At 37.1% G+C, this 19,341-nt stretch overlaps 1 protein-coding gene across 3 annotated transcripts in view; it reads left to right on the top strand.

Moving 5' to 3' along the window:
- CDIN1 (CDAN1 interacting nuclease 1) overlaps positions 1–19,341 on the top strand; it is a 222,789-nt gene that overhangs the window by 47,208 nt on the left and 156,240 nt on the right. For all 3 annotated transcript variants that reach the window (XM_084892394.1, XM_084892392.1, XM_084892393.1), the window contains 4 exons: positions 6,589–6,634; positions 7,523–7,587; positions 15,084–15,144; positions 18,650–18,722. In XM_084892394.1, the coding sequence (XP_084748520.1) occupies positions 6,589–6,634; positions 7,523–7,587; positions 15,084–15,144; positions 18,650–18,722 (245 nt within the window). The remainder of the gene's footprint in view (positions 1–6,588; positions 6,635–7,522; positions 7,588–15,083; positions 15,145–18,649; positions 18,723–19,341) is intronic.

Below are 19,341 nucleotides of genomic sequence, written 5' to 3'. Positions count from 1 at the left end.
AATTGAGGTTAGGTAGGAAGAGTGTAAAACTTTTAGGTTACCAGGGAAAGTAACAAAAACAAACCGTGACAAGCTGCACAAAATTAATTCAAGATAGATCATAAGCCAAAGTGTAAAATCTAACACTCTTAAGCTTCTAGAAGAAAATGTATGAAAATGTCTATGACTGTTGGTAAAGATTTCTTAGTAAAGACACAAAAAGTACCAATAAACATTACTTGATCTATTGGATTTTCTAAAAAAAAAAAAAAAAAAAAAAAAAAAAAAAAAAAACCCAAAAAAACTTCTGCACTTCAAATGGTATCACATGCAAGAGAAGGACTCAGAGAAAGTGTGAAGAGATTGTACTGCAATGAAAGCTCCCCTTTAGTGTTGGTGGGAGTTTAAAATTGTTCAAAACATTTTGAAAATTTGTTTGACGGTATATAGTACAGCTAGACACTTGCGTGCAGGATGACCCAGAACTCCTCTTGTACATTTATACCTATCTTTTTCAAATAAGATGTGCACCAAAGACACCTACAGAGATGTTCACGGCAGCATCTTTGCCGTTAGAAAAGACTGGGTTCGAGGTTTCATCACCAACAGGATAGATAAATGTGGCATGCACTTATCCAATGGTGTACTATATGGCAATGAAAATGAATTAACTGCACTTAAATGATCATGGGGGACTCTCACAGGCATACTGTTGAGTGAAAGAAGCCAGATTTCAAAGAGCACACATTGTGTGGTTCCATTAATGTGAGATTTACAAGCAGGCAAAGCTAACCTATGGAATTTAGGGATACCTATTGGGGTGATAAAACAATAAAGAAAAGCAAGAAACAGTTAACATTAAGATCAAATTAATTTGTGAGAGAGAAGGGTTGATCAGAAAGAGTTTCTTTTGGGGTGCCAGCAGTATAAGACCAAGTGGTTACATGGTCTTGCTTATTATGTATTTGTTCAGCTATATATTTGATATATTTGTTTCGTGTGTTTTTTTAAGTGTCTTATTCACAATAAAATTTTGAAAAAGGTAATATGTAAAGGTATGGATGAATGTTAATATACAATATAATAAAAACATGTTATAAAAATATGTTAAAACAATGCAATATAACAAAATTTTTATCTTTCTATGAATACATTCACACAGTACTCACACCAGACATGGGTGAAAACTAAGGAAGGCTATACGCCAGAATGCAAACAGTGAACGCCTCTGTATTTTATGCAAAACCTGTATTACTTTATAACTAGAAAACTATTAAATATCCTATATAATAAAAAGGTAAAATGCAAATTGACCCCAATGGCGGAACCACCAGGAATGACCTGTCGCTATGATGCTATGATGCACACTGACCACAAGGGGGCAGATGCTCAATACAGGAGCTGCCCCCTGGTAATCAATGCACTCCCAAGGGAGCTCCGCTCAGCCACAAGCTGAGCTGACTGCTGCAAGTGAAGTGGTGGTGGTGGTGGTGGGAGCCTCTTGTACCGCCTTGGCAGGACTAAGGATGTTCAGCAGGACATCCCCTGAGGGCTCCTGGGCTGCTGGAGGGATGTCTGACTTCCAGCTTAGGCCAAATCCCCGGGGGAGCAGGCCTAAGCTGTGGCAGGTGGACATCTCCAGATGGGTCCTGGATTGCAAGAGGGTTCAGGCTGGGCTGAGTGCACGAATTTTTGTGCACCAGGCCTCTAGTTATATAATAAAATTAATACCTACAGAAGATATTGTCATCTATAGAGATTGATTGGGTTTATACTGCCCTGTTCAGAGAAGGCTTTAAAGATGTTTTATATGCAGCAAATAGCATTTGAGCAAAAGACACATGTGCAGTCACGTGGAGACACTCCAGGCAATGGTGTATATTAACTAAACATATACCTTAGCTGCAGAGAGAATCGTAGAAATTGCCCAACAATTTTTAATCCATGACTGTTTCCTGTAGTCAGAAGTTCCTTTACCCTTCAACATCCTAGAAAAGAACAGCATTTTTACGTAGTTAAGTAAAGGAAAACTGTAATTTGATTTTTTTTTAAAGGGATTATTGTCTAAAGCCATGGAATTTGATTAAAATGCTAGACCTCCTGTGGCTTTAATTTTCTGTCAAAACCTTAACAATGCTCACCTTTCAGGGTTATTTGGAGTGTAATGTAACATGTAAATGCTCAAGTGGGGGTATTAGCACACATGATGTGCAAAACCAATTTCTGGGAACTCTTAGCAAAGCAAGTTAACGCTGGGGTTAAAAGTCTGGGTTTTGGAATTGGATATGATTTCGAGCTATACTGCTAATCTTAGCTCTTTAATTGTGTATTTTACTTAATTTTTATTCCTTCATTGCTCCATCTTTAAAATAAGGATAATAATAGTACCTATCTTAGAAGGTTGTAGAAGGTAAATAAAGTGCTCGAGTATATAAATCTTGGCTTTTGTTGTAGAACTGTTTTGCATGTGACTTAAGCTTATCAGCCAAATTAATTAAGTGCCTGGAACAGTAACTATTTTTTTCCAATATACAAAATAAGTATACCTTTTAAGTCTTTCACTACTAAACTTAATGCTTTCACCTATATACTAGTAATCATTTATGAAAATATTTGCTATGATTAGGCATAAACTGTATTCTGGATCCTTAATATGAAGTCAGAAATCAGAAAGAAGAATGGATGAGGGGAAGTATGATGGATACATTTTTCTCTATTTCCTGAATTTAGTTTAACTATTTTTCCTGTTTTCTCCACAGTAATTTCCCAGATTCTTTCCATTGCACATTGTATGTTCCTGGGAGGTGGAGGGGGGAGAGTAATTAGTGGTATTTTGCCAAGTCTTGCTCTTTTATTGAATTCTGTTTTGATTTTGAGGGGAGAACAGCTCTGTTTTTCAAATTTGCATGTAGGTGTGTGTTTGAAGGGGGTGAGGTGTGGTTGAGAGGGTAGATATACTTTCATAGCAGACCTTGCTTGACTGTTTCTCTGAGTTGGAAGCCACATAGAGCCAGTGTTCCATGTGTTCTTTCACACGTTTAGAGAAGGTGTTTGTGCCTTGTCATTGTGAGGTTTCCAGGCCTAATGCTCTGTAGGAGTATCCTGACTTATCTCCTTTTAATGGTTTATTGCTCCCCAAGTCCCAGAAATAATACTCATTTTGCTCAGGTAATTTTGAGCTCACTAGAGTGTAGACATTTATGCTTCCTAGATTCTGTAGCAAAAGGAGCTTGAAAATTAAATAATGGTTTTATTTCTTTATAGTTCTTTTCAGAGATTTGGTACGTGGGAAGAGGAAGAACATAAAATGTGTGGTATCTTCTTCCTTAAGTTTTTACTTGTTTTAAGTGTCCACCTGGGAGCATGATGACTTGCCTTTCATTATGGATGTTGCAACTAAGTGTATGCCGAGTCCTGCTCCTGGTCTGTGCTGCACCCACCCAACCCTCATTTTCTCTAACATCCTTCAGGTGACCATCCTAGCTGGATGGCTTTGGGGACATGTTGAGTTAAATATTATATGGGGAACTTTTTTTGTTTGTGTGTGTGTGTTTGTTTGTTTTTTGCCGTTTTTACACACGTGGCATCTGAAGTGTCTTAAATGCAATGCAAAATAAGGTTAAAGAGTACACCATCAATGTTTAAAATTTATACAGGAAAATCACACATACCAGTTTATGATCCTTAGGCACATCAACTTAGTGACACAGTGATAGACAGAGGAACAATTTCAAGGAAGCCAAATACAGTAGCTGCCAGCTAAAGAGATTTAGAACGTGTAAAAATGGACAACTCTTCATGTATTAACCTCCCATACACAGGCCATCTTGATGGAGCACCTCCTTAGCAGGGCACACAGAAACCTGGGCAGTTTTATTCCTTTGTTTTTGAGGATTAAAACAAATGTATTGTTACTCAAAAGAAGCATGGAGGCTGGTCAGTTCAATTCTTGGTCTCTTGAGAAGTTCAACAGCATCCCTCCTCAAGGACCGGGCTCTTTCAGTTTCTGTCCCACCATCCCCGCTATGGGCTTTGTCCTTATGCTTGTTTCCTCATTGCTGCAACATGGCTGCTGCTGCTCCACAGAGCCATTTGTCATCCCTGGGCAAGGTTTTACATAGCCATCTAGGGCTCCTCCCAATTGCTCCTTTCTCAGACATGGAGAGGAACTTAATCTGGGAGGGTAGCATGGGGAAAAAAACAGGAAGCTGGTTTTTGAAGAAGTTTTAATAATATATTGGATATTTGTGCAAAATAATTATATTTTTGACTATGAAAATTTATATGCTAAGTTGATAGATCGATATATGTTTCAAAGCCAGTGCAGTCTTGAAATATGTGAACAGTCAGGGTGTGATTTACCTCACCGAATCCCTAAAAAATATATGAATACTTTACATTGTTTTAATTTGGGGAGAGGGGGACGGGATGTACACATACTCTGAAAGTTTTTTCTAAGTCAATTCCTGACCACTTCATTTAATGTTTTATTTTGATGTTCTAGTTCCCCATACCCATGGCCTTAAGGCATTGTGGATACTTAGTGAATACTGCTGACTGACTGACTGTGGTATTCAAGGTTGACCTCAGAATTAACACATTGGAACAAAGAAGCAAATTATATACCCTGGAGTCAAGGTCTTAGTTGCACTAAAACTACTTTCCTGCTCTTTACCTGTGAGGCAGTTCGGAACCCTCTTCTATGAGCTCAGCACATACAGAAACAGAGGCTAGGCTGGCAAACTGCTGCGGAGGTCATGCAGCTATGTCTAGTCCACCAAACCCAAGGCATTTTGGACCCCTGTCTGCCTATAGTTACCATGTGAAGTAACTCATTTTCTCATTTTAGGTCTAGCCAGGGTTTACTCCCCATGTAAGCTGGGACCTTATCTCTAATCCTCTTGGCCATCGAGAGAACGAGTTGCTCCATAGTCTTTGTCCAGGATTTTAGTTGAATTCTCTAAGCTGTTTAAAGACATTTTTCCAGCTAAAGACATTATCTCATCTGGCCTTACCATTCTGGGCAGCTACAGTTACATTTTTAAAATTTATTCACATAAATTAGTTTCATCCTCTTTAGTCATTGGTCCCCAACTTGAGCATTACAAGCACATTCTTTCCATCATATTTTTGACACATTGCAACAGATATTCTGTCTACCATAAAATTTTATGTTAACATAAATATGTTTTGCTTTACAATGAGGAGGGGTTCCATTTGTTACACAAAAATATCTAATGTATTAACATTCAATGGCTTACAAAGATTTGGGTATAATTTTGCTTTTTTTTTTTTTTAGAAGGTAGTTGTCAGCAACCCTAGATTTTGTAATTTGCATGCAAAACTCAGGTAAACCAGGCATAAATAAGAAGACTTTATATATAAAGTTGACTCTTTCAAAGGTGGTTTCCATTTTTAAAGAGAAATTGGACTATAATGAATTTGTAATTGTATTCACTAATTCCTCAGTATTTTTGAGTTATTGAAACCATCCTTTAGTAATTACCAGTTTTCCTTAGTAAACTTTTATGTTTTTTTTCAACCTATTTTTTGTAATTTGATAAGAGTAGAAAGATGTTAGCAGCCAAATCTATGAAGGAACACAGAAAATGATAAAAACGAGACAGAGAATAAAGAAATATGCTGTCATTGTTTTTATTTTACACTTCCCAAATTACCTATGATGAGCTCAAGAGCTTTCATTCTTGAATAGGAAAAAAATTACTTATTCACAGTGCTCTGGCATACTGTAAAAGTCAAATTATTAACACTGAAATTTGTTCAGATAGCGTTTAGCAGGAAAATATTTCAGAGATAATTGTTTTCAAGATATGATAGGCAGCTGTATCTACAGAGGGCAATCAAAAAGAGTAGCAATGGATAATTGATTGCTTTTCTTAGAGAGAAAGATACTCCATTCCATTTTTATTTGTTAGCAATCGAGATAGGAAAAACTCTCGCTTGGGAAGAATGTTTTCCAGGTTGCTTCATTGGCAGGTGTCTGACATTGCATGGGGTCTAGAAGCAGAAGGGGGATGGCAGTCTTTGGGAATGACTCACTTCAAGGACCTCAGCTTCCTGCCATGAAAACTTCTATTTTCAAAGCACAGCCGTGTCAGTGGGAATGTTCCAGTGATCTGTGCTACTTCTCGTGAAGACCGAAGATTTCCCCCCTGAATCTGAAATAGCTCCAGAAGAGGATACCTATCTGCTAACAAAACAGACTTCTGCATGTTTCCAACAAATGCACCGCACGTTTCCTATTGTTTGTGAGGCTTAACTCATTTGTTTATGGAAACAGACTGAACCTGCTGTTGGTCTGCATGCTACAGATCTGATTTACAGTCGTTCTAAAGTTTAAAAAAAGATCCACATCATAGGATACTTGACTTTGAGACCATCACGTTTTCCCCTCTCCGGTTCTCTCTCTCCTTGACCTGGCAGCAGGAAGCCTTTGTCTGAGGTGTTCATCTGGAACAACTTTTCCACACTTGTTTTCATGTTCCGTTAGATTGCAGGGCAGCAGGCCTACCTTTGAAGCTCCTTTCTCTTTTGTTTCTTTGCCGTGCACTCCAGTAATTAACTTTGTCCTTCTTTTATTTGTTCCAGTCAATCGCAGGCCACTCTGCTGAGCATCTTCTCCCAGGAGTACCAGGTTAGAAGTTTTCTCCTTTGTGAGGGTTGACAGGTGCCTAATTGAATGATGAATGTCCCTTTATTTCTTTGTAATTGAACTGCCAGCTCTCTGATTGGGTTGGAGGATGTTCTCCTTTCCACATCAAGCACCGCCTGCGTCTCAGTGGAGGCCTGCCAAGCCTACCCATCCATCTGTCTAATAACATCTAGCCTTTGCTTATTTGGTGGACCTGTAATAAATTATGCTAAACCATTATTATTCTGACAATAATAATTTCCCTGTGTTGCGTGGTTCCATGTGCTAAATGTTTGCTGACTTGCACTGTCAGTGCCGCTTTCCATTGCTGACAGAGATGATGATAAATGACCATTGCTGGAGTGGCAGAAGGCAAGAGAGGCAGAAAATGGAGTCATTTATCATGAGATGACAGGTGTCAGTCAAGTGGCAAGTCTCGATGGAATTACTTTTTGTAGTTTTCAAATAAGTTGTTTTTAAGCAATGTTCGTCCTGGTTAAAAATGGCAATTGGATTGTAAAACTAGAGTGCAGAGGACTTAGATGGAATTGAATCGAGGGGAAATTAATACAAAGGTTTTCAAGGGAACAAGTTTTTCTCTGCCCTCTGCCACCCCACGCAAACTTATTTAGATTCAATTACTCTGACCCTGTTGGCTTTTACATACATACTGTACCTTGTGGTGCGGTCTGAAGGCATCCCAGCCAAGCAGTGGAGATTAGAATGCATGGGTTCATGGAGGAGAAGGAAAAAGGACCTACCACCACCACAATCCCCAAGCCGTTATTCCATTTGCCCTATGTGTTAGAAGCTGGGTTGAAGAAATATGTCATTTTTGTACTTGAACTTCATATGTGACACAACATAAAAATCTTTTCTGTTTTGTTTCAGAAACATATTAAAAGAACACATGCCAAACACCATACTTCAGAAGCAATTGAAAGTTATTACCAGAGGTATGACCTGCCTGCCCCACTAGAGGGTATCATAGTACCTATTGATTGTAATAATAATTATGAATAAATTAGATTACTAAATTAATTTTCTATATAACATTTGAAAGTGTTTTGTTTTAAGTCTGTATTTAAGTCTTCAAATATATTTTTGAAGGATTTCTCAAATGCTTTGTTTTATAGATTTAAAGAATATGGTGAGACTGTCTCAGTTAAGTGTGTATATACATACTATGTAAGAAATTGTTACAATATTATGAAATCTCAATTTACTACTGGAAACTTATTGTAAGTGCATGGCTTGTATAGATCTTTATATTCATATATACATATATCTACATGTATGTGTGCAAGTTCTCAAATTAATTTTCATTTACTTCTTTCGATCTGTAAGTTGAAAAATATATTAAAAAATACGATTGAATTTTGGTGCAGTTTTATTTTGCATCATAGGTATTGGGTTAGTGATTCCAAGGGTGGGAAAAAGACATATACCAAGTAAGGACTTATAGAGATATATAATAATGTATTGCTGTAACATTTTAAAAGGGGTTTTATATTTTAAAATGAAAATATTGAGTATTAAATCAACATCATAGTGTCCATGGGATATTTAATTTCAGTTTTATTTACTATAAATAGTTTTCACATTCAATTCTAAAACAAGCATTTTAGTTGTTTAGAATATTTTAAATAGCTCTTTTTAAAAATTGTATTGGCTTTGTAATATGACTGAATAATTTATAATGGTAAATGGTAATGGTTTCATTAGAAATTGTTGGTTTCTTTAATATTTTAAGGGCACATTGGAAAGGAAAACTGTTTGAAATATGCTCCTAAATTATTACACTTAAGGTGGACAGGTCAACCTTTCTGTGGTACTAATTTTAGATGAATGATCTTTATGCATGAAATTTTTATGAATGAAATGGCTATATAGAGAAAATACTGGTGTCATGCTTTTGTAGGGTCAGTTTTTTTAAGAATCAGTAAGTGTTTTTGAAGAGAAAAGTTATTGAATTTAGAATTTTACACTATTCTGTATATGATAAAAGATTCATTCAGTTTTCAGTATTAGAGTCTGTTAAAGGAAGATATAGGAGAATTCCTCTGTAAACAGGTCTTTGCACAGTTTGCATTGATTTACTCAAAAGTCATAATCTCCTTAGTGAAAGTAAAATTTAAGTTATCTAAAAGGTGATTTATACGATCTGAAGAGAAACCAGAGACTGTCAAACTACAGCGGGAAGACTGGGGAGGATTGGCGGGGAGAGGGGATAAAGATCAACTGAAGGGCTTGTATACATGCATATAAGCATAACCAGTGGACACATTGGGTGAGGGCATGTGCCAGGGGTAGAGGAGGCTGGGAAAAGTCAATTGGGGGGAAAAAAGAGACATATGTACTACTATATATAATACTTTAAACAATAAAAAAATTAAATGAAAAAAAAATACTATTTAAGTCATACACATAAAATTAAGAATGGCTCAAGACCTGTGAAGCCAGCAAATGCTTTGGCATTCAGACCTCCAAAGAAAGACTGAAAAGTTATTTACATGTGAAAAATATATTCTTATTTGTAAAAATTGTAGTCTTAGGCTTTAGAAGTATGCTCAGATTCTAAAGCTTTTGTTAACTGAAGTGAAGGAACACAGAGTGTTTCCTGGGAATTTGGGGATCCACCATGAGGCCGTGGGTCTGCCCTCTGATAATCCGCCTTCTCGTTGTAAAAAGGCTGTTTCAGTAGATGATTTCCATGATCGCTAAGAGCTGACTTCCAAAATATTAGTTTCATTAAGAAGTATATTTAATTATTAAACTATAAACATACTTTATTGGATTATCTGTACAGTTTAGGCCAGAAATAAAAATATTTCCTTTTTGAATGGCTACTCAAAGAACAGTTGAGTGGGTAATAGTGAGAATACAGAAATATGTTTGTATTTCTTCACATTCATTGAAATGTGAGAGCTTGTTATTTTGAGGAGACACAAAATCTGAAACAAAAACATGAAGTCAGGCTGCAGTAGACAGACCAATAGGAAAGCCGTCTGACTCGCTTCTCACTTTCCCATGCTGCTCCCGGACTGCCTGCCCCGCACTGTGCTTGGAGGCAGGCCGGGTCGTGACCTCTTGGGTGGGTTGACCTTACAGGCCTCTGGTTCTAAATGTGCAGGTCTAATGGCCCTGTATTCTCTAAGGTATACTGGCCTTGAAATATTTTTGTTTTCCAACTGATTAGAAGAGAGGCAAATTGTACTATATCAAAACACAGTTTAGTGGTTTAATGTGTTAACCATTTCTTTAGATTTTTTGCTTTTACAAAAGCAATACTCACTTATTGTGAAAGTTAAGCACATTTTTGATTATTTAAAAAAAGGAATTAATGATACACCATAATTGTGGCACCCAGAGATAATAACCATGGTGGTATTTTTTATTCTAGTCTTTTTTACATAGATGAGGTCATTCTATATATGTGATTGTGAATCCTGAATTTTATACTTGGAAAATGTATATGACATAATATTACTTTGTAGAAAGCTTTTTGTAAACATATTATTGATTGCATTACTTCATCATATGAAAGTATCATAATTTACTGGATTGTTCCTCTGTTGAACATACATGTTTTCAATGCTGTGATATCATAAATAATACTACGATAAGTATTTTGATGCATAAGTCTTTGTATTTTAGATTAGTTTCTTAATATTTCTATATCTATAATTACTGGTGCAAACAATGAGCATTTAAAGGTTTTATTATAAGTTGCCAAATTACTGTCTAGAAAGGTTGCAATGGTTTCCTGGTAGCAATTTTAGAGAATTCCTGAGTCTGCACATTCTTGCTAGCATTGAGAGGATCACAATTCAGAATTCGAAGTCTGTATTTAAAACTTCATAATCCACAATGTGATTCCATCATAATTAACTGAAACTTCACAGTATCCCAGTATCAGTAGAAAATGTTTTCTCAAACTTTTGAATAATGGATGAAATTTATTCTGTTCTTCAGGTTGTGTATGTATAGTCACAGCTTGAGTGTTTATTTTGAAAAACAATTCTATTCTTTCCCACTGTACTAATGGCATTTTATTTCCAAGGGAGAAACATGCTTGACAAAATGTGTGCACTCACATTGACACACTCACAAATTGGTCAGAAATACAAGTCCCCATCAACAGGGAAGTTTAAAAATATTCTCTTTCATTGTGTCCCTACTCCCAACACACACTGTCTGTCTGCCAGCTTTATTAGCTATATTTATTCATTCAATTGGTAGGTTTTTACGTTTCACCATTATAGTTATAAAAATTTAAAAGACCAAATAACTTTGCCTTATATTTAAAATCTTACATAGTGTGTTCATCTTAGATGCTAAGGAATCTTTCACACTAAAGAAAACTAAAAATGGACCTTCTCTGAAGCTCTTTTCAGGACGGTGTCACCCACAACACATTTATTGTTAGTCCTCCTGTGGCAAAGCCAATTGGTGACAGACATCTTCTCTGCAGTGTCGTTTTTATTTGCAAATAGGCATTAGGAAGATAGGCCAGGTCACCTGGGTGTAGTGTACAGGATCGCATCCTTATATCCCAATTGTAATTCAGACCTTTGCTAAGGACCTGTTGGATGAAGGTTCAACATGCATTTGTGCAGCCCCACCCCAAGGAGCTTCCACTCTAGTTGGAGAGAGAAAAAGCCATGTGAAAAGCCCGTGGTTTAACTTTACATGGGAAGCTTTGAGGACGAAGAGAAGCATAGCATTAGGAATATCTGATTAGGTCCTCACTGAATGTTTTCTGTAATTAGCATGCCACTTTGATTGCATATCTAAAATATGCATAAACATGATCTGTCACTTTATGTGGGGGACAATTAAAGTTCTCAGGACAAATAAAACTTCAAATTCATTTTAACATCTTTTCCCTCGCACTTTCTGAAGTGTTACAGGATATAGTTGGAAAATAGATTGGGGAATGAATACATTCGGAAGCAGTGCTACCCTTTTAAGCATATGAAGGCAGCTCAGTAGACCCTGGTTGATCAGGATTCCATTGCAGACCTCACAGCCTGCCAGCTAAGGGAGCCCCAACAGCTTTCACCAGTACCCTGGACTTTGGTTTCTCCACATGACCAACTGGAAAGCTTTATTAAGCTCGTAATTAGAAATTCCCACTATATTAAATATGAACATACTAGTATATCAAATATTATATAGACTGTATTGATAGAGTTATTATTGTTTAACCATCTCCTGTTACTTTAAACTTTAAAGAATGGTCTCGGAGAATAGAAATATTCCATTGATCATTCTCAGCGTAATGATAGATGCAGTGTTTACATGAAACCATGTAACTTGGACTCAACAATTCTCGAGCAGAGGCAGTGGTCTGGGGTCCAGCTCTTCTCTTGTTATTTCCAGTCTCCTCTCAAAAGCTCTGCTCAGGTCACAGTTATAGTTATAAAAGTTTTCTAGTCTTTGAACAACCCCAGCACATTCTCAGCATTCCCACATACTGTTCTCTTGCTGGGCACAGGCTACTCCCACAGCTCGCCGCCTTCTTTCTTGTAGGTCTCTACTCAGTCTCAATGCCGCCGAGATGGGCTTCCTGGCCCATCCACTAAGTAGTGTTTATCATTTTGTTGTAGTGTATATCTATATTATAGAATTATTTCTCTGTATTTTCATTGTCTCTCCACTGGAATGTAATCCATGTGATGCCAGGACCCATGGGAGTTTTGTGCCCTGCTGTTGCTTCATAACCTAGAATAGGCCCAACACATGCGTAGTTAGCTCTCAATCTTTGTGGGATAAATGAGTGTTGAGTAGAAAGTTACAAAGATATCCTGGTATCAGTACAGGCTTAACGACTCTCACCCAGAATCTGAACCTTTAATGAATGTGCACTTTTGGTGGTTATGGCACACTCTGAGCTGGTCTTCTTGGCTGAACTGATTGGCCACTCAGTCCAGGAGCAGCCGGTCAGCACAGCGGGAATGTTGTACGCTGGTGGGAGGTTCCTAGCTGACCTGTTTCCCCGAGACCATTCTTTAAACCGCACGTGCCTCCCATGCCCTTGATTCTGAAAGTACTTATTTCCCAGTTATATTCCTAAACTGTTTATTCAAGAAAGGCTTCTATATATAAAAAAAAGGTAGACTTCTTAGAATTGCTTTGAAGTTGTAATGATTCTGACACTCTCCCAACCTTGAAAAATATGCTTTTTCCCCCCCACTAGGTTTATAGAAAAATAATACATCTTTATAAGCATTCTTGTGAAATAATGTAATTTAATATCTGCTTCTAGCATTTTTTGTAAAACCCCATCTGTTGACTTTGATTTTTACTATCAAACAAATATTATTCACTTAAACAGTACACTATACAGAAAATGCCCATATTTAGTAGTATTTTCTTGCCCAATGTGACTTTAAAAATTAGAAAACCTATATCATTTATTTAAAAAAAAAATTTTGTACATCCTATATAATGAAAAGGTAATATGCAAATTGATCATCACACCCTCACAAGATGGCTGCCTATGACCAGATCAGCAGGGGGATTAGTGAGGGACGAACAAATGACTAAACAAGCAGGCTGCATGAGGTGACCAGGCTGGCAGGGGAATTAGTGAGGGACAACCAAACAACTGAACAGCAGACTGCATGAGTGACCAGACAGGTGGGGGGGGCATTTAAGGATGACCAGACTAGCGGGGGGAGGGGGGGACAGTTGGGAGTGACCAGACCAGCAGGGGGGACAGTTGGGGACTATTAGGGGGGCAGTGGGGGTGACTAGGCCAGCAAGGGGGGGGTAATTGGGGGTGACCAGGCTAGCACAGGGGGGCAGTTGGGGGTGACCAAGCCAGAACAGGAGATGCAGTAAGTGGTGACCAGGCCAGTGTGTGTAAGAGGGACAGTTAGGAGCGACCAGGCCAGCAGGGAGGGGGAAGTTGGGAGTAACCTGGCCAACAGTGGGGGCAGTTAGGAGTGACCAGGCAGGCAAGCAGGTGAGGGATTAGGAGCCAGCAGTCCCAGATTGTGAGAGGCAGTCAGACATCCCCGAGGGGTCCCGGATTGGAGAGGGTGCAGGCTGGGGTAAGGCCCCCCCTTCACGAATTTCGTGAACTGGGCCTCTAGTAAAATATAATCAACTATTATAAGCCAAGAATTGTGCTAGACTTAATAAATTGAATGAAATACAATTCCTCTACTTCAACCTTCTAATGGGGGATGAGTTTGAGGTAGACAAGTAACCGGCAGATACAATATACTGTGCTAAATGATGGAGAGGTATACAAGGTGCTCCTCGATTGTACATGAGGGACACTTGACTTCCAGATTGTGGTAGATTGAAGTGGGTAACATATAAGAAGAATCGGGAGTTTACTGGTGAAGGTTGAAGAGGGGGACAGAAATGAGGGTGACCAAATAGAATAGGTGGGAACCAGGCTTTGAAGAACCTTATTGTTAAGTGGTTATAATTTAATTTTGAGGTTTAATGTGGGGCCTTTGAAGTGCTTTAAGGAGGAAAACGGTATGTCCAAATTTTTATTTAAAAAAAAATCACATATGGGGGATAGATTTGGGGGACTTTAGTGGGTTTTTTTGTTTGTTTGTTTGTTTTGTTTTTAGAGTGTTTCGAGGTGAGGAGAGCTAGAGGCTATGACAGAAATGCAGGGTCGGTAAGATGATGGCTTGTATTGCCTGGTAAAGGAGTACTGACCCACTGATGGCAAGTCTGCTCCAGTTTTTTCTAAGATGGTGTCAACCAGTCCTATGAAACAAAAATAAATAAATAAAAAGGTGATATGTGTTCATGGATGATTTTTGTTTGTTTTTTTGTTTTGTTAATCCTCACCTGAGGATATTTTTTCCGTTGATTTTTAGAAAGTGGAAGGGAGGGAGGTAAGGAACTGGGAGAGAGAGGTGAAAGATGCATACATAGGTCAATTGACTTCCTCATGCACCCCTACCAGGTATGGGGATCAAACCTGCAACCCAGGTACTTGCCTTTTTCCAGGAATCAAGCCCTAGACCCTTTGGTGTGAATGCCAGTGCTCTAAACACTGACCACACCGGCCATGGCCATGGATGCTTTTTTCAAGTTATAAGTGCACTTACTTCCTTTCCGTGAGATGGTTGTGGTGAGAAGCTATAAGAAGTTGATAATAAAGCCAGGATATAGGGATCGTGTGTTGTTTTCCCCCAAATCACCTCTATGTTCACTTTACATGTTGGGAAGTGAAAACAGGGGAGGCTTATATGGCGAGACCTACTGCCCCCACTCTGGTTAATTGCCAGTGGTTTGGAGGTCAGTTGTTTTGTTATCCTTTTTCCCTTCAATGGCTTCTTGTGACAGTAGCACACTTTAACTAGAGTTGAGCGTGGCATTTGCCCAGGAGAAACATGTACACACAGGGGATGCTGACAAGTCTATGCTGGCCTTTTCTTGTCACTGCAACACCACTTGGCTTTGTCTTGTCCAGGTACCTGCATGGAGTGGGGGAAAATGGAGCTGCCCCAGTGCTCCTGGAGCTGGCCAATGAGGTAATGTTATTGTTATTATTTTATTTTAACCTGCATGAAACCTAAGGGGCCCATCTAGAGTAGCTTTGCTTAGAATTATAATTAGCCTTGGGGGGAAAAAAAGATTTTGAGGTGCATTAGACATTTAAATCTCTCCCTAGTCTGTTTGTACTTTTAATAATTGGACAAAGAACCCCATAGATTAATAAATCAGTTAACACAATTAGTCTGCTTCTTTTGAGGCAAATGTGTAAACAACTTCTTGGTTTCTTATTTTGTAGGAGATTTCAACCAAGCAGTTCAGGACATGCTCTTCCTTGCATGTGTTATCCTAATTTAGTGTGAGAAATACCTGTGTCAAGTAAAGCGATGTATGCCAAGAGAATCTGTACTATTATAAAAACTAAGAGAGAAATTGTATGCTTAAAGATGCAACATTTACTTGATTCATTTTTTTGTTAGCAAACTTTTATTATAATAAAATATATATGCCTTGTAGAAAAGTCTCTTTTTATGAAGAAGCATACTGTTCTTATTAACACCAAGTATAAAGTGATTTATTCTACTTATTTGTTCACTCTGATCTGCTTCTGTTTGGGGAAACCAATAACAGTCTTACATCTGAAAAAGGAAACCCTGAAGATTTCCTATGAATGAGGAAGCTATAAGAAGTTCATAATAGTTGCAGAGAGCATACTGGAAAAAATATTTAATTCGTAAACTTTAAAATATTTATCCACTATAATAAGAGCAATATAGCATTTAGTGTGACTTGGAACTGCTTATGCAAACCTCATAGGGATGGAATGAAATGTACACTGTTTTCGTGTTGCATTATAATGGAAAACATAGAAGCAAGGCAGAAAATGTGTGTTTGCATTAAAGATGACTCGGTACTGTGAGCATTAAGTGTTGCAGTAGCAGCAAGTTCTACATGTTACATTAGCAAGGAAGGATGGCTTCTCTCACAGCTTCTGTCTGCTGTGCAACCCTACAGTCAGCAAAGGAGCAATTACCTCTCAGTTACCAGAAGCTTTTTAAATAGTCTGGGCAATGTCTACACCATCTGATATGATAGTTAACATATAGAATGCATTTTTTCTTCTCCTCCTAGCAAAACATGTATTTTATTAATTTTTTTTTTCTATTTCTAGAGCAAGGTGGTTTCTAAGTATCTCCAGCCTTGTTTGTTGTGAGTCAGTTCTATTAGCAGTTGGAGGCATTTTACAGCTAGGATTTAGTGATTGTCCTTTAGGAAAAAGAAGAGTGAGCTAACAGCATTCTACCCTGTTTCCCTGAAAATAAGACAGTGTCTTATATTAATTTTTTCTCCCAAAGTTGCAGTAGGTCTTATTTTCAGGGGATGTCTTATCTTTCCATGCGCTAGGTCTTATTTTCGGAGGATGTCTTATTTTCGGGGAAACACGGTAAGTACAGCATCTAGAAAGAATATGATGCAAATGCAGGACACATTTTTATAGGTGATATTGACAGCATACATTTTATTATAGGAGCAGTTTATGTTCATTTGAATTTTTAATGGCTATTTCTGATGAGCTTAGCTTATTTAGCTGGCCTCAACTTCCATCTTCTAAGTACTATGGAAAATTTTAATCCACTGACACATTTTTTTTTTTCTGTGTCAAAAAACCTGTTATTTATTGTGAACATACAGTAATATTTAACAAAACAAAAAAAAAGAAATAGTTATTTAAAGGTTTTTCCTTTTTCTTGGCTTCAGCCTAGTACAGAGATCATTGTATTCTGAGAGATTTCTAATGCATTAGGGAAATTCAGGAATGACTGGTACCAGATTATGGTTTCTAAACAACCAAGCTGCCATTTTTATATGATAGTTAATACTTAAATGACATATGCTTGCATCTGGTGACAACTGATGTGCTGGCAATGCTTTATGAGTCAATATATATTTAATCAGTGGAAACTGTAAAAACTGATGAGAAATATATAACATTGGCACATTACAGTGAGCAGTGGCTCTCAGAAATAGGAACTCTGCATTATTGTTGATTTGGGGGTAGGGACTATATGTGACCATCATTGATTTTATAAATGTCTTGATACCAATTTTCCTATTTCATGGCTAAAAGTGAACATTTTAGGGAATCTCATTTTGTTAATAATAATAAGATCAGTCATTCTGCTCTCTCCACACAAATATTTTCAAGTGAGATTTGAAGCACTATGAATTTTACTTACATGCTAAATTCTGACATGAAGCATGATGGCCCTATTTCAGAGAAAGATGGACACATGATTAATATGAAAATTAGGGAGATGCAAGTACCTGAACTAATAAGGTAGTCCTTATTCAGGCTGGACTACCTTCAGTAATTTCACCATTTTTCATGTGTCAGCTCTGATGTGGGTTACTGGGAATAAGCAGCTTCATGGAAAGCATTTCTTTCTACTTGGGGAATTTAAGGGCATCCAAGTACATACATATTTGAAAAAACTGTTCATACAAATGAAGCCAGCCTTTTTGTCTAGTTACTAAATCAAGAAAAAATTTTGGTATGGCTACGGGACTTGAAAAGCTGTCAAGAAAAATTCATGGTGATAATGTTTGAGGAATATTTGCTATCTTTCTTCTCAGATAAAAAAGGCTTGGTTTAGGGGATGATTATTGCTCTTGAAAAACACACACCAATTTTCTGGTGGAATTAAATCAATGGTTAATAAAAGATATGAGAACTCCCCCCCCCAAAAAAAAAATAAAAGAAAATGAATTTCCAAAAGAGTAGATACATCTTTAGTTAATTAAAATGACTTTTGGATTATGTGTTTCCTGTTTTCTATTTGACCCTTTTTTAAATAATAATAATAAGAAGAAGTCATTCCTGGGTTCTGTATTAACTAAATTGATTAAGTAACATTTCTAATAAAACTAATGATGGCAATCTTATAGTGCAGGTACTATTATTGTTCTTATTAATATTTCTACAGTATGGCTATTTTTTCATTAAACAAGATATTTTATACCTAAAGAACTTATACCAATATTTCAGTTAGGTCTTTAAAGATAAAATAAACTAAAATCAGCAAAGTCTATATTTTTAATGACTAAGGATATTGATTCAGTTTCTGAAAACAGTCTCTAACAAAAGGGATTTTACTTGAAATTGCATTCAAAACCATGTAAATAGAGATAGTTGGAAAGGAAGAATGGCTAGAAAAAAAAGTAATACTGGCCTATCAAAAAATTGAGGAGAGGTGAGAGAAGCCCATTTCACTGTTTTATATTAATACTATTTCCAAGTTGTTCCATCCTTTTTGCTGCAGCATTACATTTAACAAATTTGACCCATTTATTATTTTCAACAGACAGATCATACTTGTTATAATTTTATTATGATGGAAGCCACCAGGAGTGGGAAAGATTTTAATGAATGATGCTTGCTGTGGTTGATTAAAATTGACTTAATCTTCATTGTTGACAAAATATTGGAATATCAACTGCTTGCAGAACTTGACAGTTTTAATTTTCTGTTTCTGTTTTGTGAAGGTGGACTACGCACCCTCATTAATGGCCCGGATTATACTGGAGAGGTTTCTACAAGAACACGAGGAAACTCCACGTGAGTTACCTTTTTCCTTTTTCCTTCTGGTACTCTTTTACTCCCTCTCCCCAATTCAAAAAATAATTTACACAGCATTTCAAGTTACTTAATGAGAGCCAGATTCCAAAACAGCTATCATGAACAGTTAATGACAATTAAATGCAATAGGAAGGACCACCCACAACTTACTCTTCAAATAATGTTTTATTCTTTGTCTAAATTCTGCATGCTTCTAGCCATTCAGCAAAATAAACAATGTGTATCAAACTCAAGAATTGATTCATCTTTCACATATAGAACAAGATACATCATTTTAAAAAACCACTGTCAGGAACTGACTCTTAAAGAAACGTTCATCCTTTTTTTAATTTTAATTCAGCAGGATTGGAGAAATACTACTTCCACATGCAACAGTGAATTTCACTGGTCTCCATACATGAAAATAAAAAATAAAAAAAGAAAAGAATAGAGCTACAGGAGGAGGTTCAAGCCTAAATTAATTTGCCACTGAAAAAATACATTTTGTTATTTTCTCTGTGTCAACTGCATGATTAAAACCGGCTGTTAAGTGAGCTCTGGGGATGTGCTCGTAAAAGATTTATGAGTAATATTCAATGTGATATTCAAAGTGAGTCAT

The sequence above is a fragment of the Pipistrellus hanaki genome, assembly GCF_964339955.1.
Source record: "Pipistrellus hanaki genome assembly, chromosome: 1".
Taxonomy (NCBI): Eukaryota; Metazoa; Chordata; class Mammalia; order Chiroptera; family Vespertilionidae; genus Pipistrellus; species Pipistrellus hanaki.
This window is presented reverse-complemented; position numbering and strand designations above follow the sequence as displayed.